Source organism: Ascidia mentula, chromosome 2, assembly GCF_947561715.1.
Source record: "Ascidia mentula chromosome 2, kaAscMent1.1, whole genome shotgun sequence".
NCBI lineage: Eukaryota > Metazoa > Chordata > Ascidiacea > Phlebobranchia > Ascidiidae > Ascidia > Ascidia mentula.
Window position 1 is genome coordinate 13,690,855 of NC_138567.1, and position 20,425 is coordinate 13,711,279.

General features: G+C 40.5%; 2 protein-coding genes across 4 annotated transcripts; one reads left to right on the forward strand and one right to left on the reverse strand.

Moving 5' to 3' along the window:
- The first annotated feature begins 757 nt into the window (after nucleotides 1-757).
- Nucleotides 758-17,651, forward strand: LOC145890403 (uncharacterized). Of its 3 annotated transcripts, XM_082981394.1 has the most exons (12): nucleotides 758-959; nucleotides 1,173-1,366; nucleotides 1,429-1,635; nucleotides 1,801-1,963; nucleotides 2,484-2,586; nucleotides 11,581-11,715; nucleotides 12,408-12,548; nucleotides 15,055-15,192; nucleotides 15,491-15,676; nucleotides 16,183-16,238; nucleotides 16,515-16,755; nucleotides 17,003-17,651. In XM_082981394.1, the coding sequence occupies exons 1-9, from the start codon at nucleotides 890-892 to the stop codon at nucleotides 15,585-15,587; spliced, it is 1,248 nt and encodes a 415-aa protein (XP_082837520.1). In that variant the 5' UTR covers nucleotides 758-889; the 3' UTR covers nucleotides 15,588-15,676; nucleotides 16,183-16,238; nucleotides 16,515-16,755; nucleotides 17,003-17,651. The 3 variants fall into 3 exon arrangements, with proteins under 3 accessions (XP_082837520.1, XP_082837519.1, XP_082837521.1); XM_082981393.1 differs by lacking the exon at nucleotides 16,183-16,238; XM_082981395.1 differs by lacking the exon at nucleotides 16,183-16,238 and having other exon boundaries at nucleotides 12,408-12,467.
- Nucleotides 17,652-17,843: 192 nt separating this feature from the next.
- LOC145890404 (cysteine-rich protein 1-like) lies at nucleotides 17,844-19,703 on the reverse strand. The gene is made up of 4 exons (XM_082981396.1): nucleotides 19,594-19,703; nucleotides 19,017-19,111; nucleotides 18,581-18,638; nucleotides 17,844-18,356 (listed from the first exon to the last, which is right to left on the reverse strand). Exons 1-4 carry the CDS (start codon nucleotides 19,634-19,636, stop codon nucleotides 18,304-18,306), a joined length of 249 nt encoding a protein of 82 aa, XP_082837522.1. The 5' UTR covers nucleotides 19,637-19,703; the 3' UTR covers nucleotides 17,844-18,303.
- Nucleotides 19,704-20,425: the final 722 nt, after the last annotated feature.

The following is a 20,425-nucleotide window of genomic DNA, read 5'->3' on the forward strand; positions in this document are numbered from 1 at the left end:
GCCCAATCAATGTTGTATTATTTGAAATATTTCGGCCTTGGGCGTTCTCTACGAAAAAACTTTATAAGAAAGGTTTTGGTAATTACTTTCTTATCACCCAAAACACTATTGGAGAAAAACGTATGGTGTAGACAAGTATTCAATACCTAAGTCTGTATATTTTTGAAAGGTATAATGTTTACATGTTTAACGTCCTAAAGTATAATTTTGTTTGAATGCGGGAGGTGTTAAGTTTGAAAAGACTATTGACCAAAACAATCCAGCCTCAGCACAACCAGCTTTGGTTGTGTCACTGTCGACACGCCTCCAATTATGACGAAACGGGATTCCCCAGGCGAAATCGTTCCGCGACAGAAAGTTTTCAAAAAGATCTGGGGCCTCGCAAGTCTTGTGACATACGGGCATGTTTTGGTTGGTGCATCCCCACACAATTTACTGCTCTGGGCGGTTTTTGCGACTGATAGGTTTTTCAGCCTCCCTGCGACGAAAGTCAGCGTAACGTGACGTGGAATTTGTGACGTCGAAGGAAGGCGGACATAACGGGATGGCAGAGCATTACTAATTAATGAGATGATGCCGTCGTATCGGAAATATCCCTAATTTTGTGACCGCTGTATGTAGCTTACTCTTTAACACTTGGTCGCATCACATGAGCGCGGTCAACATTGGCTTGGAGCTGAAAATGAATAACATTTTCCTCTTGTTTACTTCACCAAATTTGTAGAGGATCACTTTCCGGCACATCTGGGCCACCATTCTAACCTAATTTTGTCTGTACGAATATAAATTATTAACAAGTTGTTTTTAGACTCGTACAAGGTATGTGTGGGACTGTATTTTTGTGATAATTAACATCATGGCATTTTATTTCCACAACAAATGAATAAAAATGGACTACCACGAAGAACAACTGCAAGAGTTTGAAGCCCTTTCTGCAATATTTTTGGATGAATTTGTTGGTTGGTTTTTATCAGTTTGTAAACAAAATAAAATGATAATCCATGCAACATTTTGTAATATAAATTGCATAAGAGATAAATATAAAGTGTAAACTGCACAAGAGTAGGCCTACAAGAATTTCTTGTCAGTAAACATAGGAGAAAACCATGTTTGTATGCTCACCAACCAATTAAACTGCTTGAACAGAGGATGTTTCATGTTTACTTTTGCAGATTTGGCCACCACTCCAAAGTCATGCATGGTTGGCTTAAGTGACTTAGCCTGTGATCCAAAAGCAACATTTCAACTCAAAATCACTCTCCCACCTAAATATCCTGATGCAATACCTGCTATTGACATTCCAATGAGGAGCCACATTTATGATGAAACTCTCAAATCAGATATGTTGCTATTTTTGAGTTCTGTTGTAAGTATGCTGTTTTCAGAATACTACAACCAAAGTACTTGTAATAATATTTTTGTTTGCAGGCCACAGAGAATATTGGGACACCCCATGTGTATACTTTGGTTGAGGAGTCAAAAGCATGGTTGGAAGAAAATCTTTGCAAGTACACTCGCTCACATGAGGTTGCCCAGGTCGAAATACATGAAGAAACATCACATGGTATACCTTTTGAACCAGAGAATTCTTCCTCTGGACCTGAAGGAAAATGGGACTTTGTCATTGGTTTGGTGGTGAGTCAATTTTTACTTACAAACTTGCTGTCTAACTGCAATGCTTGGTGTTAATATCTAGAATTTAAACATAGTTTAAATGTGTTTATCAATATGATTGTTACAAGGCATTTATGTATTCCATGACTTTGTACAGAATGTAACGTTTGATGTTTATTTTAACAGGGCAAACCATCGGCTGGCAAAAGCACATTCTTCAATGCTGCCACCAACAGCAACAAAGCAAAGGTTGGTGTTCACCCATTTACCACAATTGAACCGAACTTCTCCCAGGCATTTTATTCCATTTGGGATCCACCTGTCATTCCTCAAGTTCAATCACAACCAGGTTTGTGAAACCTTTTATAAGTCTGGTAATGTATATGGTGTTCAAAAACATGTACACGTCCTATGTGGGTGTTGTGTACTTCAAAATGCCCTTTTTTGCTCTGCTGTAACTTGCCGCTTATGAAACATCGGAAATAACATGCCAAATTTTGCCTTGAGCAGTTTAGCCTATGCCTGAATAGGCCCAATTTCAGTTTCCTGTACTCATTAAGGAAACAGGCATTTCCAGGCTAATTTGGTTTTTGATTTAATTGCTCAATAGTAGAATTGCGTTGTAAAGAATGATGCTATAACCATCGCCCCCGGGATATGACTAAATTGCTGAACAAACAACAAACGGGAAAATTTCAACCGGTGGTTGTACAGTTTCTCCCCACTGTGCATATTTTGCTTTCATAATCACCGCTCGCCCTACCGGCAGTTTCTCCGCCCGGCGTGGAAACTGTGTGTTTTTCAAGAGGTTTATGGTGCCGTTTCTGTACGGGATTGGGTTTAATTCGGATGTACATTCTCGTTAACAGCATACGGAAAGGCCCAAGATGGGTCCAGATATGTTCCTTTGCTTCTCAAAGACGTCGCGGGCCTTGTGCCGGGCGCATCTGACGGAAAAGGCCGGGGAAATCGGTAAGGACGTCATTGCAATGTCGAAATCAACGTTTTTTGGTTGCGTTACATTAGCGCTCTGACAGATTCTTGTTTCATCATCCTATAAAAAATTACCAAATTTACAATCAATTTTAAAGTCCTTTTGGGGATCTTTCAGTGGAAGCACTTTTTTTTCTGTGATATTTTGTCAATATTACACCCGTCGGAATCGAGTACTTTTAAAAAAAAAAAAAACTTACACCTAAGTAAATAATCACATGCGAAATAACGCATAATTTTGAATTGCTGTGTATATAGATCATTTAACAAGTTTTGTGCACGAAGGTTTGTCTGCGAAACGCCCGACCTATAATCAATGCGTTACATTTCAGTGAAGCAATTCCGTTATGTGTGCATCAAAATATCGATAACAAACTACGCCAAAACTATATTTATATATTTATATTGACCAGAATGTTTGGAATGTTAACAATATTGAGCGGTTTTTTGTGTATATCGTGGTCTTAAAGATATTGATCCTTCATCGCCAGTGCGCAGATGGCAAAGGACGCATGTGACGTAGAATGGACTAAAATTGACGCGCATACCTTGATTGATTTGACAAGATTTAGACGCAAGCGTCCCGAATTTGTTTGTTTGTCGACTTGACCTTTTTTGTGGAATTTTGTGAAATATCTTCATGAATGAGGGAACGGTTAATTTCGTTTCTACTGTTTTTTTACGGAAACTTAATATTTTGGCGGAAGCTGTGAGTGCGAAAAGCCAATTACGGCGGCAATTTGTTTTCCCAGCAACCAAAAATGGTTTGGCAAAAGTACCTGGGAGCGAACCCGAAGGACTTGGGGGAGGCATGACGCAAAAAAACCTAAAAAAAGCTCTCTCGAGCATCAATCGAGTTCAAACCCCTTTGATTAAGAAGCTGCGTTTCCGGGCAGTTAGTGAGCATGTTTTTAATGTCACAATAACGCCCCGGACGTCCTGCCCGTGTGACGTAACACCATGACTCAACGCTTGCTCTCCCTGCCCATATTGCTGGCGTCACAAAAATTCACGGCCATTTCCACTGAAATGAGAAAATCCCTATTTTATCCTGCTGTACCCATCCATAAACGATGTTTGACCATCAAATAAAACTTACGCTGATTCCCATGATGTTGTGATGCGCGTCATTAGGGCTTCTGTAAACCCTTCTAGTCATTCCAGTGCAAGCATTTCGTTTACAACGTGACGATAGCGGTAGTACGTCACCTAAATTCGCTCGAATTATTCCAAAAAAGGGACCCGTGAGTTATAAGCCAGTCATCGAACCCATCCTAACTGTAATATCTCAACGCACGATTGTGGAGAAACGCGGCCACCCGCGCCTTCTATAGAGAAACTGGAAAATTGCGGTTTCATTACGCGGCTTGGGCAAATTGGATTGGTCATAGCTACTTCCTCGACTTTGTTTGTGTTTCCCGCTTATCAAACTAAACGCCATTTTTTAAACCCGGTTCTACGGTGTTGTAGGGGTGTGAGAGAATTTGTCGGGTGTTTACTAACAGCCTTCGTGCCGGTGGAGAAAAACCTTCGTGCAAGGGATTTCCGTGGTTTAAGTATACAGTTTATCAACCGCAAGTTCTCTTTCTCTGTCATTTAGGGTTTATGCGTGGTATTGTTTATGTTCGTTGCGCGTTTAATAGTTGCTAAAAATATGCCCCTTGTTTGGGGGTGGACGATCCCGCAAATGTAAATGAAAGAATTGGCAGTCAATTTTAAATGTTGCTAGAACAACTTTGTGTCCACGCTTCTAGTTTTAGAATACATATTTCGCTTTTTATAAAAGCATGGCAGTGTTTTTATTGCACGGAACCAGGGTTTACCATCGGCCTGGGCCAAAAATTATAAGGATTAATTTGAGAAACTTGGTCTGATTTTTGAGGACATTGTGTGAATTACGGCGGTATAGCATGGTAGGCTTTTTTGCAGTGATAATTTATCTAAATTTGTGTTTCAGTCCGACTGGTCCAAATACGCCAATATCACAAATAATCCGTATATATGGAAAAAGTAAACACGTTTGGGTTTAGATAAGCCAAGCACGCAACTGCTAAATAATCACTCTTCTCTGAATTAAGCAGATCTGTATTTTACAAGACACTGCTTGCACATATAAGCACAAATCGTAGAAAAAAGCACGGTATATGGTAACCCTACCATTTAGGATTGCGAAATCAACACTAAATAATATAATTACATGTGTTCTTTTCTCTTGTACGTTTATCAAAACGCAATAATAACATTCTCGACTGTTGAGTCATTTGGGGACCTACGTCATAAATGTGACGTACAAAAAAAATCATTTTTGTTTCGATCGATTTTGGGGATACACGAGCTAAATACAAATTATTATCACAATGTCATGAACGAGGTGTTTACCTCGCTGGAATATTCAGGAACCTATCAGTTTATTATTCCAATAAGTCGACTAAAATTACACATTTATTTTAACCAAACTTGGAGCAATCATTATCGTGCAAAAACAAATACCGGTATATTTTTGTATATCTCGTAAATCGCGCAAACCATCACATGTTCATACGTTTTGCTGAACACCTGCTTATATTTCGTTGTTGGTAAACATGTTTTATAAAGGGTAAAACATTTTACAATCCGGAGTTTGATTTCCAGCTCTTGACCTTAAGTGGAAACAACGCAGTCGACGTCAAAGATATTTTTCGTACTTCCGCTGCTTTGTTCTTCACTTTTAAGTTCGACCACGGTGCAGGAAGAAAGCAGTTTACCCTTCCCACCTTCTATTAATAGCACCTTCGCATTTAACACTGATTTGACGCAAATGGCCGCCTAGAAATACATCCGCAAAAGGTCACCTGCAGATGAAGCTTGTCTGTGCGAACAAACCGCAGACATGGTTCAGAAACCAGTGGTTGGGTAAAGATTTGCGTCAAAAAAAACGGAGTTTCAACTCGGTTACACAACAAAATTTTGGCAAACTGACGTGTACAACTGTCGCATTGTGACGTAACAAACGACGTCATGAACTTGTTGGAGGGTGTTCTTCAGACACTAACACACAACTTCCTGTCATGTTTCATACTTACCTAAGTTTATTTTAGACCCAATAAAAACCGTCACATTTTCCGTCTTATACGTTTTGACATTTTCTTGCATACAACAGAACCTTTTAGTGACTTGGTACCCATGTATTTTCGTCTCCGTCCTGTTCCGGCTCAACTTCCCCGTACCTCACATACCGAAAAATACACTTTGGCCGCGCCTATTTCGGAAAGGTTTCGCAAGATTGCCATCTAATGTTATCCAACACGGATTCTACAGGCCCTTTCACGCTATAGTGTTAAAACACGCGCAGTTGTGGGCACGTCCTATTTCGGACAGTTGGGTAACTGTTTAAGGGGTTGGTGTCGTCTTGCCACAAGCGAAGTTGATATATTAATGCAACCACACTGTAATCCCCTGGTTTAAAGGTCAAGTTTGCATTTGCCGGCATCGCCAACAAATTGTGAAGAAACAATGGCCTCGGTTTCGCTCGAGTGACGACGCGTTCTACTTTTACGATAAAACCGCAAGAAGTGCGGTTGCCGAGCGACACCGCCTTGACGTAAGTCAACTTGTGAGAAAGGGTGGATTCACACCCAGGATTGATAAACCCGTAACAATGCACCTCTGTAAGGTAAAAATAAGTTACAAAGCAGTAAAAACCGCTATAGCTTACAACCACCAGCGCGCTCATAACTAAGTGCTTTGAGTGCGTTGAATGAAGTTTTAAGGAGAAAATGACCATAGACGAGCACTTCCGTTGACTTAGGTACATCGTAGGTAAACTATTAACGTGGGGCGACCATTATTTGTTTATCGGCGTATCGTTCCTGTTAATGACTAGACTCAATCCGGTTGGCGTCCGGATTGCTTTCTTGCAGTTGATTTTATGAGCGTTTTAATTGTTTTGCGTGGGATGAAAAATTTAAGTTTTGAATTTATTGAAAGATGTTCCCGTTGGTAGTTTCGTTTCGATTCGCTGGTTCAAAATCCGTCCACGATGCGCTGCAAAACAGAACAAACTTACTTGTGTTGTTGACATATATACGGTGATTGCGCTTATGCCGTGTATACAGTTATTCTTCGTTTACAATTATTTTATGTGGAAGTGTTTTGCTTGGCAGTTTGACAATACCCGCGAATGCAAAGTGATAACAGCAAGAATGAAAAACATCACATGAAGATCAATATCATATTATTTTCGGAAAAGAGCTAAATCTAATTCTGCTTTAATTGGGTATTTTTGATATTTTCTATGTATAAGATGAGGTATTCTGTCTGGTCAGTTTGGTGTACATCTTTTGGTCAGTGCTTTTCGGCTTGGAACAAATGTTAAATCTTTCATGAGAAAAGCATTTTTCTGTCTTGATTTGAGCAACAAAAAAAATGAAAACAGTTATTGAAGACCATACTTTAGTATAATTCTTGGCGGTTGCGGCAAACTTGGACATATTTGATGTTTCGCCAATAAAAATATAGGAAACAACGTGGATGATGAAACGTTGCTTATTAAAAAGTCAAAACGAGAAAGAGGCGATCGGAAATCTGTGACCAATTGTAATATTTCCGTAACCACGTCGTCGCTATTGCGGGCAATTAATCATCGAAATACACCTCAAACGCAGCCGAATTTCAATGGTCGTTTCCTTCTTACTGGCGGCTGCAAAAACACCAATTACTGCCGTAAGTTTGTGCAGCAGGGGACAAGGCGTGGGCGAGGGTCGGTCAAATGCAAGGCACAACCTTCTGCCGAACCCTCCATGAGTTAGAAAACGCGGCTTTTTTGTCTCCTCGCTTTTTCTTTATGAGAACACGCGCTCTTGTCGCAAACATCTCGCTGTCGTGAAAGTCTTCGCAGCTCGACTGACGTCCCAGACTCGGGATAAATAGTTTAAAATCAAGCAAATTATGTACGTTTCGTCAGCATACCTGTACGTTTTGAACGAAACTACTTGTGGTTGAGACCTTGGCATTTTCAGTTCTTGGTCGTGAACTTTCAGCAACCTGCCGGCGGTTACGTAAAGGGAGGCCAAACTTGGGCATTGCTTTATTTCCATGTGTTTCGATTCCATATACGTGACACCATTCACACCTCCATACACTTTCACTTTAACTTTCGGCTCGTGGGACATTTACAGAATCGCTGACCTTTGAGATCCGGCTCACGTGGAAATTATTTCTACTTATCCTATATAGACGTGACATTTTTCGGCTTAAAATTATTCATGAAAGTTCACGTGCGGGTCGAGGGGAGCCAAGAACTTTTCTTTTTTGGTCATTGTAGTTATTGCTCCATGTCTAAAAGCTAGTTTTCGTTCAAGGCATGATTTAAACACTGTTTTATTAAATTTTGTTTCGGGTTGAAATTTTTGTGTATTGCAAAAAAATGTCCAATTTCCAAAGTTGTCAATTTTCGAAGGACATTCTGATGGCAAAACTATTAGAGGATGTTGATGTCTGTACAAGTCGTTTAATTTTAAACCGAAAATAATTATATGGGTGAAACTTGTATTAGGAGTCATTATTAAACAACAGCATTTAACTCACCGTTTACGTAACGACAAAAACTGATTGCATTCTTAAAGCAATAGCGTATACAAGGGGTCCATCCGGATGGACCTTTTGTTAAATAAGTTTTATCTGTGTTATAGCTAAATTTACGCAATCATATTAAATTTTTGTCAAAATCAAAAGTAAAAACCAGCACTTTCTTCTGCGTTCTGCTAAAACGTATTGTGCTTGAACTGGCCGTTGTTACAAAACACGTTGCGTTGTAACCCAATAAGAGACTTTTTCGTTAAGCCGAAGATACATAGCAGGACACTGCATGCAAAGATGAAACCGGTAATCGATACCAGTATAATTTGCAGTTGAATTTGTCTAATACAATGTTTTGATTGAAAATACGCCAGGCCTTTCTCATACATCAGTTGCCAGACTACGAGATTTTGTCAATCAATGCACGATAATTTTTCTCTTAATTTTCGATACACGAAAAATTATCGACTCCCTAAATATACTACTAAGTCCACAATTACAGTGAGTTGGCAGTTCAGCAATTGACGTTAGCGGCAATGACATTGTTAAAATGCAAACGTTAAGTCGGCTCGGACCCTGAAACGCCGAGTCACCAGAATTGTTGTGACGCGAATTCTCGATTCTGTATCCGGCGATGCACAATGGCGCTGGCCGCAAGCCGTGACGATGCAAAATCGACGTTGGGCAAACAGACGAACACGTGGTTTAGTCACAAGCTATCACGAGTGCGCGAAGCGCCTGGTCATGCTCTGTGTGTTTTTACCGGGTTGTACGTTCTCGGTTACAATAGCGATGAAAAAGTGCCTCACATAGCCCCATAGTGTTGACATGTGTGGTATGTGCAGTGCAATATGACAATCCTCTTGGCTTACTATTCGTGTTCGCTTCACGTGCAGGTAATTTCCTGACTTGCGATGACGCAACCCTCGAGATGTTCGCTATTGGGAGAAAACTATTTCCAACATGACAAACTTCTTGCGGTTTACCAAACCACAGTTTGAAGTTTTTTGACATGTTTTGTACTTCTAACAAAAATTGTTTTCTTGTGATTTGCCAGCAAACCACTGTTGTTTGTGCGCGAAGTATTTCTAGGCGGCGCGGAGATGCAGAATCATGAGGGTTGGCAATATAAGTAATATACATCTATATCCGAAGTGGAGGCAAGAACTAGAATGAAACGACCTCGAATCTCCCCACACAGTTTCCGTTTATTGCTTATATCGGTCTGAATTTGATTTCACAGGTATAAAGGGATAATCTCTTGCTGCAGAAGGCCGAAAACAAATACTTAAAAAAAAACAGAAACAATTTGCACGCCACCTATAATGGAACAATTCTGCAAAATGTAGTTCTTCGTTGGTTTATTTTTCTGCTTTGACACTGATGTGGGTCGAATTGTCAACATCTTTATCGATTATCAGGAAGCTAGATTTTTTCCAAACAAGCGCCAATTACGGGCCATCTGCCCAAACCTTCGCGACGTGTGCCATTAATACTATTTATAAAACACCTTTTTTATAACCCAGGTGATGCAGTGCGTCACAAAAGCCCCACCAGCGGATAATCAACCATTCCTTTCGCTTCTGAAAAATTCAAGGTCGCTCCCCATTGTTTGGTCGCGAGATCGCTCGTCGTTCGCTTGCTTTTGTCGAAAAGGGCGCGACCCCCTTGTTTATTATTCTTCGGGCTCGTGTCTTCGCGAAACTCAAGGTCACATACGGTGTAATTTGGGCTTGGCCGCGAGGAGTGCGTTTGAAAGTTGCACAATTCGTCTCTGCGGCCATCGAGATTGTGGAGATACTCTGTAAAGCCAGGACTGTGTTTAACAAAATTGCCCACTTTTCGAGCGACGGTTTTATCCTTTGTATTGAAGCATGTCCCTACTGTGCCCCGGATATTATTGTCCGAAATCCGACAGTTTCCCTTTTTTCCACTGGACCCTGTCGCGTAACCTAATAATTGAGAGGAAAAATTTGCCTCAAACGGGGAAAGGGTTTTGCAAATATAAGTAAACAGATGCCACTCATTTTGACATGCTGTAACGAATCGCCTGTTGTAAGCTTATATTAATAGCTGTTGTATAGCGACCCCTCTGCAAGTTTTGTAAATGGTTCAGCTGAAAAATAGGAAGGTATTATAACAAATCCGATAGTATTTTGTTTGTGCTTCGTCAATTACTTTGTGCCTTGTTACAATGTTGGCAACTAAAGCACTGCCGTTGGCCGTAGTTTCACCGTTACCGTTAGAAATTCCCCACATGTATGCATACTTGAAGATGTCAGCACGTCAATAAAACCTTGTACCTAATTGTTAAAACGACAAAGAAAAACCCGTAATCAAGTCGTTCGACAATGAACAAATTGCCGACCATGCCCAGAAAACACGCCTCTTCCGACAAAATATCCTTAAATTCATAATTTGCAGACAAAGGCTTTTCGAACTGCCACAAAATAGAAGGTTGAGAAACCATTCCAATGACAAGAGACCACTCAGCGCCCAACCACAAATTACCACTTAACCGCCCGTCTAGTCTGTTATTCCGATATCTGCCCTTGTTTTGACATGATAGTTATCCCGTTTTACCGTATAATTAGCCTCGTGCATAGCAAAGAATGAACCACAGATTCAAGCAAACACAATGTCAAGGAAAAGGACAAGCCCCTCATTTTACAATGGGAAGCTTTGCAGAGTGCAATTTGTTTATTGCAATCCGGGGGGTGTTCAAATTCCTGCTCCCTCGTTTACTGTGCAAACAAAGCCAAAGTGAAAGTGCAGAGGGTCGTTTGAAGGGTATGCGATGTACTCAAGACAGATTGAATTTTAATCTTATCGTTTCAGCATTTCTCCCCGTGTTAAACTTATTTTAGTTTACATTTGTGGTTGGTGCGTATATATCTGGCTTCAAACATGATTTTCAAATTCGCGTTTACTGTGTAGATCAGCGGGTCTTTATCTGCCTGATGTATCACAAAGTAATTTTCCACATGTTGACCTTATTAATGGTCGAAGTGATTGCGGTTGTTGTTGACATGTGGCATGCCGAGGAAAAAATTTGATTCTTCAAGCATCCACGTGAATTTATTTATACAGCAACATGGCTACTGTGTTGTTAACCGGTTTAGTTTATTTTTTTGCTTTTTTTGGCCACATTGCCCAACATAGAAATCAAGTGTCATGCACTGTCTTCGGTGAATTTCAAATAAAATACCGTACATAGATTTTGCAAAAAATGACTCGTTCCTGTAGTAACGACATGGGTCCTTTTTCTTAGATCAAACCTTTTTTCATACAAATAAGGTAATGTGTTAAACAACAACGCCGAACTTATTTGCACACGACATGCATCTGTTGCATACGACATTTAATGGTGAACAGCCGTTCCCGAACGCAAGTAACATTTCGCGCATTTGCCTTCAGTTTCCTGAACGATCTGTGCGACGCAGACGTCCTTGTTCATGTCCTCGATGTTTCCGGCCGAACCAACGCTTGTGGCGAAGTCACAGACGCGCACGACCCCTCCGATGACGTCACATGGTTGCTTGGTGAAATCCAGTAAGTCCCCCCAAACGTCATCGTCCTGTGATTTTGGTGCTTGCAGGTGCGCAAAATGCTGCGCCTGTCGATTTGTGGTAAAGAATTCGGCTGGGAACGATTCCTTGACGGCACTTGTGAGAGAATTGATGCCGTCTGATGTGCCTATATGGCTTTTCAGTGTAACTGTGGGAGTCGGTATATGATGTTTGAGTTGCACAAGCTTAAGCTTACGTTTTCTCTCGTCAAACAAACCTGTTATGGTTTATGGGATTTCAAAAAGGGCCTCTTTAAATAAATTAGTTTTACCCTGTAACAACTGTTAGGTTGGGGTGGGATGTACGACTATAGGCACAACATTGTTTGTGAGTCAAATTTACGCTGATGGATTGTTTCGGACCAATTACTGTCACAAGGAGCATGGGGAACCTCGACAGTGTTGACCAAATTAGTTTCAAAGGTAACAAACAGTTGGCCTTAATTTCACCTTGTTCCGATGTCAATCAATGCCATGCGTGAAAACAACACCAATGCTTTCGCGCGCCAACCCCTCTGCCGACCTCATGCGGCCGTTTTCGATCACGTGACGGTGCTTTCCCGTGATGCGAAACCAGGAACGAGTTCTGCGCCGAAATCGCTCCCGGTGTTGCGTAAAATGCTGCTTCCTTTCCAACTCGGCTTCTGAAACTTGACTCGTGGTTTTCCATTTTTAGTAGCTGGATTTTCGACAACCTGATGAGAAAATGGGAAACTATTTCAAGACGCCCTGAGAGGTTGCCTGACATGTTTACTGGGTATCATTGCTCGCCTCAGGTAGTACAGAAAGCATTCGCACGTGCCAACATTGCAATCAGGTACACTTTATTTTCTAACAATATAACGCCTTACCACTGTAAGGCCATATCGCTTACATGTCCCTACCACTTATATGTAGGGAATTGAAAGAAAATATATTGTGAATATAGGTGAATCGAATAAATTTTCGTTTATCCCAATGACAAATTAACGTAAAAGCTGACACAAATTAACACTTAAAAATTAAAATCCAACCAAAATAACCTAAAATCACCTCCTATGTTGCCTAATGTCGTGTTTAACGATCCAATAATCAATAGCATGAAAAATGGTCGTGCAATCTCGTACGCAGCGAAGGTTGTATGATGGTACACCAAACTCGACATATGCATAAATCTGCGAACTATCAACAAGGGGATGGCCGACAGTTATACCAGGCGCATATGTATTACCTCTGCCGTGCATTTCTTTAATATCATGCACATAATATGCATCTATGGATATGAAAGTTTCGTAAGTGCTCTCAGTTTTCTTAGCGACTATTGTCACGTAGGCCAAGTCTGGCCAGTAATGCCGAATGCCGCGCGCACTATATGTTGGTTCAAGTTTCAACTCTTGCTCAAATTTTCGGGTAATTGCGTTTGTTTTTATTTCGGAACGTCGTGAGCCGCACGCGTTTGTGTAGGTCGCGTTTCGCGGAAAAGGTCGGACTCGCGATAATCGAAATCGCGCTTAGAATTATTTGCACGTGACGCACCCACAACCTCGTTACGCGTCGTTGCCGCGAAGGACCTCGCCAGACATGTTATTGTAATCGCGAAAAAACGTTAAACGTGCTTCTGTAATGGCCCTGGTTGTTTGCTTATAAAATCGAGGTGTTGTTTAACTATCGGCTTCTGGAAACAATGTGGACGTTCGAAACCGCCCTCCCCATGCGTCAGTCACATCGTTACTGTGTACTTTGTGTAAACAAGCGTAATACTTCCATCTGCGGGTTTTGTGTCGCATTGGCGCCAATGACTTGACCAATGACCAAATGTTTGTTATTGTAACGAAAGTTTTGATGTTCTGGCGCATTTTTGTATGAATTTATAGCTCAGTGAATGGTGCGGATTTGTGCGGGTCCATTTGTTGCGGCCATTAGCAATTGCGGCGAGTGAATGACCGCTTTCTGCACCTTCGGCAGCAGCAATAGAGACACAGGGCAGCAATACGCATATTCCACTTTCCGAATTCCTGATTAACATTTTACCAACAATTAGCGGAACTTGGTTATAAGTGAATTTCGCATTCCTCCAGCCTCAGTAGTCAGAAATAAATACAAAGGAGGAGTAATTTTGCCACATTCGTGACCGATGAAATAACGCCCAACCACATCTCATGACTGTAGCGTTATAAGGGGAGAATGTGCCACCACGTCTGGCGCCACTATCACATGTTTAGCACGTGATCTAGCATCACACGATGTTTGTTGAGTTTTACGGCGTGGGCAGAGCATAAGGTGCAGCGCACAAGCAGGGGAGGTAACGTGACGCCGAAATCCGGTGAGCTGGATTCAAAACTCTCCCGGTTTCGCTTTTGCATTTACATTGAATGCACGACGTCGCTCGTATTCTGAGAGTGGATGATCAGCGTATTTTAGCCGCATTAAGGACTTCCTTCGGCTGTATATGCTCATGAATGGCGCAAAAGCCCAAACAATGGTTTGTTTATTTTTAACGCGGCTATTAGGCTTGGTTCTTGGAACAATGGAGGGGTTAGTTTCGCATCTAAGCTGCTCCTAGCACGTGGTAGAAAAATGCAAAACACGTTTTAAAAAAAGGGCCTTTTCCAACCATCTTTTATACGCGGGCCGTAAGTTAAAGACAAACACAAACTTGGAAGGGGGATTTTAAAGAAATAAACTGTCAGTTTTCAGCCAAACATTTCAGTATAAAGCGACAGTGATACTAAGTCCGCTCGTGAAAATAGACGTTTTACACTTGGTGTTACAAATGCCAGTATTTGTGGCAAGTTTTGGGTTCGAACATTTGTCAAAACTTTGCTAAGACATAGGTCACAAAATTTCATTGCTAAGGGAGATGTACAAAATTGTTGTTCACGTAGTAGCTCAAAGCAGTGAGCGGAATATTGGACTGCACGAAATCACGTGATTCATATTCAGCGATGTTCTACCTCCGGGGCGACACCTTGTGTTGGATTAATGTTTGGTAAAATTCCAAGGAAATTGGATAACGAAAATTCTTACTTCTCAGTATAGAAGTAGTTGACGATGTGACGCATGCGTGGCTGCCAATAAGAACCGGGAATTCAAGTAGAAATTTCCACGATTCTTGTCATTGGGTTGTTGTTGCCTGCGCGGCAGAACAAAACGCCGATAACGTTCAGTTAATCGTTACCAGTTTCGGTAAATTGTTCAGTTTCACGGACATTTGAGCTTCCTACGTAGAATGCCATTGTCGTATGTGAAACCTTAAACTGACAACAACATTTCCACAAATGCTAGGTATAAAACAGGCAAATCAGTACTCGGTAAAGTGTTATCCGTTTTCTTTCGTGTCGCAGGAACTTGGCAGAAACGTTACCCACGTGGTCAAGTGACGTCACACACCGTTTGGTGGATGCTTTTATCGACGTGAGGTTTCCAATCTTGCTGCTTCTGAATAAGAGTGACGTGGAAAGTTCTCCCGCTCACATCGAGAAGTATAAGATACTTGTTTTCACATTATTGTTTGTTGAAGCCATATATTCCAGTGAGCTGTATAGTATGCACACTGTTCGAGCTATTACAGTAGGCCTTATCTGGTTTTGGCGGTAAACTAGCCAAGCAAAGATTATTCTACTTTATGGTGATTATGTAATGTACTGCTGAACTTTCGGCTATAGCTTTATCATGCAGTTTTTTTTTCACCTAAAATACTATGGCGCAGTTTTATATTATGCAACAGCTTACTCAATTAACCACAGCAACGCACAACTTCTGACATTCGTTTTTTTGTAGATTGCGCAGAGATTTTCCTGCCATTCCACAAATCGCATTGAGCGCCAAAACGGAATGCCTGCTCCAGACTCACGTGTCGGCTGGTCGAATTAAATAGGACACGAGTAAGTGTGAACTAACCAATACCGGAATGCCCGCCAGCGATTTTGAAACCCTTCAAGCCCAGTACAAGGATTTGGTTCACAGGTTAGCAAAAGTTTACTTGATGTCAATAATGGCATGTGTATCGTAACATGCTTACAACAGTGGTTCTTTACCGCCACCCCGCGGTAGTTTTTTTTACCGGTCCACTTTATAATAATTTCTTGTTGAATGAATGTCCTGCGAGTTACGAAGTGCATACTTTCCTTGTTAAATATTCTTTTTTATCTTCTTATGTTTTGTTCACTACATTTTTGTTTAGGAGCTGCAGACAGGGTGTGTGTACACGCACTGTTTTGACCTGTAAGGTCTCATCAGTGCAGCTGTTGAAATTTTTGTTTAAGATTCATAAAAATATCGCGGGCCGTAGAGGTTTTTAATTTTCCGGTCATCATGTGCAAAAAGCTTGTAAACCACTGCCCTAAACTACTTCAAACCCAGAATTTGTTATATAACTCATAAGGATTTTGCTGCTAAGAAAAACAATTTCAGTACACTGATAATATTACCACCTTACTTGCCTCCCACTATTGCAATAAAAGATGTTTCAGTTTTACTTTTACCAAACGAGACTTCTCGCAAAATTGTGAAGCAGTAGCAACAAGAGGTACAACTCTTCTACTATTAAACCTTAATATTATGCAGAAAATTCGCTTACTATTAATTTACCAATAGGTTCCCATATAAGCTATTATGCGCATGCCGTTTCCATCAAATTCAGTGTCTTGTAATTGTATAATCAGTAATCTTCGCATGCAGGCAAACAGGAGATGTATATTTTAAAGTAGTTTGTAGTGGACGACATGTCGAAATAGCACAAACACAAAGGATGTGTACATAGTGTTATCGGAAAGTTGTGAGACTTTATTTATATGTGTTTCAGGTACGGAGGAACCAATGTAGACCGCGCTTTAAATCAAGCGGTTGAGCTACGCAGTCCCACTTACGTTTTTCCCGTACGTGACCTCTCCACTCTGATGTCACATGACCCCGTTCACAAAGGTCAGAGTTCAGGGGTGATGAGGGATTGCCTGGTTGTGAAACCGGGTACTACAGTAAAACACCTTTACACACTGATGGTCCATCATTATCACTTATTAAAGGGCAACTTCGTCCGTGCAGAGGTTAGTTGCAGTGGTTGTTTTTTGCGCATATTGTCGGTTACGCTGATAATGAAAATGCATTCAATAATGGGGAACCTGTACTAAGAAAAAAACATTAAAATATTCCTTTCGACAAATAAGTTTAGCTACTTTTTACACACCTGATTCAACGGAACAGAAGTTGAACTTTTTTTAAACGAGAAATAACACCGTCAAGGGTATTTTTTTTCATAAAATTTCACCAATATAATTTTTTATCTACACACAGGTTCGGACAACAGAAGGAAATTCCCGAATCGTTCGTAAGGAAGATGTAGTGGAATGTAATTGCGTCATCAAAATCATGACCACAAAAAAAAGTTGACCACAGAATGTTTGCAACACCTACTTTGAAGAAGCGAAACTATGCTAAATGAAACGGTTCCTATATGAACGAAATTGCCCTAAAACCAGGCGAACTATTACGCATTCATTTATATACATAATGAATGTACAAAAAACAAGTAAAAGTCAGTGCACTTTATACCGACAGTCGGCATATCGTGGTTTAAGACACGAGGGTTTCTCAACCGTTTTTCTTGCGAAGCGCTTTCACGGCAAGACACATTTCTCGTGACCTTGATTACGCTTTCTTCGTTTTTGGTGTCAGTACATATTTCTACATTACTACTTGCTCACTCAAAACCATAACTTGTGGTTGAGAACTGAGGGTTAAAACTCCTGCCTTATTGTGATGATTTATTTGCACACGGATTTTGTGCTCTTATCTATCATGCTAATATCATTATATTCCCGTTGCGTGTATATTGTCTGTTGCCAAATATCAGATTATGCATAATTTTACCAGTACTTTTTTTTAGCGATTTGTGATATTGTTGCCTCCATTTCATATATTGCAATACATGTAATTATCCTCAAACGACCAACAGGTCATAAATAGTGTGACTCTTACCTTTTACTATTTACAAGGCCCTAATATGTTGTCGTTTGCCAATTCAACCAAACGTTTTTATTACGTAAGCGTCTTTTGAAGTTGGGTGTCGCTGCTGAGTTATTGGTGCAAGTTACTTCAAAACGACAAACGCAATTGCTTTATTTCTACGCAATAAACTAGTACAGGTGTTTCGTGAGGTGTCGATACACTGAAGAACGACGGGAAAAGCCATTACATGAAAATACATTCACGGTACACAGAACACAAGGTTAATACCAAAGCCAACAAGCGACAATTTTGAATTTTAGGCAAGTTTTGGAAGGGCACCGCCATTTGGTGTTATAGTCTGTAGGTTCGTGCCTCTAGGTGTCGCAACTAAGTACAACAGAAAAGCGCTGGTGCAGCTTCAATTTTAAAAAGGTTGAAAGTTCATACGACACGAGATCTATTGCCTATCACAATCTATTATCTAATCATAGGTATTTACTACGGAAAATAAACATCATTTTAAAGTGTTGGTTCGGTAGGCAGCGTTTTATGGCAATTGCGAGTGGCGTAACAGACATGTGTACAGTTGTGTGCAAGTGTATGGAGAAGTTGACCGTCCGATCAGGCACACTTCCTATGTGATGCGCTTACTGTTGTTCCGTGTCGTAAGAGTGACTTTCAGTTCCGCCATGTCCGTATCCTACAAATGGGGTCATAACTCGTCGCTACATCATTCAACATATTAAAATTCTCAGGTGGTTTGGTTAGTAACTGTTACTAACGGACCATATACCACACACATAACAAACTATGCCACTTCTAATTAGTTAGGACCAAAAGCTGCTGCTTGGTTCAGCATGTTGCCATAGCACGGAGCAGCAATTATGTTACGGACTAATGTGGCATTGCTTTAGGGTTACTCACCTTTGGGGCCAAAGAGGGCGGAGTAGCACGGGATGTCGCAGTAGGGCTTATTGTTGTGCTGAAAAAACATTTGCGGTGTTACAATTTTGAACTCACATGCCCATACAAATCTTTAAATGCAGACTTTTATATGCAGAGATTTAAAAAATCGTCGAAACAGCAAATTGTTTTGTAATTTTCTCAACCAAAGAGATAACATTAACTGTTTTAATAGGAACTGAACACAGTGGGAATCATAAGATTTTGACAAACAACGCGTTCCCAAATGATAAAGATATTAAATTTTTTTGTGTTTCAACGGTATGCATGCCTGCTGTAGTACTTAAATATCGCACAATTTGTCGCCCAAAATCAATTGCCGGTGTGAAACAGTGCTTGTGAATAATTTATCATAGGCTCAGCACGTTTCCGAAACGTAACCGTGATTCTTTTTTACCTCTGAGTGTCGACCTGGTGTCAAAGTTTTCTTGCACTTTTCACAACGCAAACAACACTTGTGCCACGTCTTGTTAATCGACTTGATCTTTTCAGCTGTAAACATAAACCATTGCAGAGTTGCTTTATTTTCCAAATGATTATTTATTTATGACCTCACAAAGGCGTTTTTTGTTTCAGTGCCCGAGTTGTTATTGTTTGAACTATAGGCTCACTCCTACATGATTTTGCAATATTTCCATGTTCTGACAGACACTTTTACATTAGGTTTTGCAAACCTTATATGTATTACGTTTATAACTTTTATTCCAACCATAATAATGTTTGTCGCAAATGAAATCCTTTCCGAAAATGTTTACACAAATTTGTATGTCAAGGTATTAGGATTTTATTTAAAATTTGAAAATAAATAACCTGGACAAGTGTTTATTGAGTTTTGCAAGTGCAATGAGGAAATTCGTGTACTGTTAAAAGCAGAATATCATCACGAATTTTTTGAGCGAAAAGTCGCCGACCAATCGCAAGTACACACTTCAGTGAAACCACTAGGGACCGAAAGGCGGCTATAGTTCACTCACCAAAATAAACAGTTTTGCCACATCCAGCACACTTCTCCGACATTTCTGCTGACAACTAAAACCGTGGGTGGTTAAGAAACACAAACTAATCAAATAGTGACTAAAATTCTGAAGAGAAAAGTTTTAATTAGTAGGCCTATAGGTTTATTTTGAAACACAATGATTGCTGACAACAAATTAACTTTTTCTTAAAGTTATGGATGGATGGTTTTGCACAAGCTATACAACAAAGCAGCATAAGGAGTTGACCACGAAATGTTTACACCTGCAGCTTTGCACTGTCGCAACGAACGCGAGTTAACTCAAAAAACTATTTTCAAACTCCTACCCGAAAGCATAAGATTGCAAATTGACTAGCCGCAAAAATACCGTTTGAGTACGTTAGAAGGTGTGTGTCTTGTGCCATGTATTTAAGTATTTAATATATCTAGGTCCTTTTTAATTCTACACCAGTTATATCATTAAAAATAAGCTTAGACCGAACCCGTATTTGCTATCCGTATCCAGCCAAATCAAAAATACCTGAAACTGTTTAAACTACCGGAGCATCATCCGTATGCCACTTCCGCTATCACTTAAATCTTAGCCGGTATCTGTAAACAAAGACCCTTCAGGAATAGCTGGCATATCTGACCATATCTCAACAACCTCGACCGGTACTTCAACGTTTCCTTTGCTGCGGCCCGTCTGGCTCCGACGCCCGCCAGTCAACAGGCGTCCCTCGAGGACCATTATCTAAACCGGACCCGACGAATCGCTTTCTATGCCAATGACGTCAGCAAGTCACGTGACTCGCGCCGTACATTGTCGCCAAATGATAACAGGGATCTGT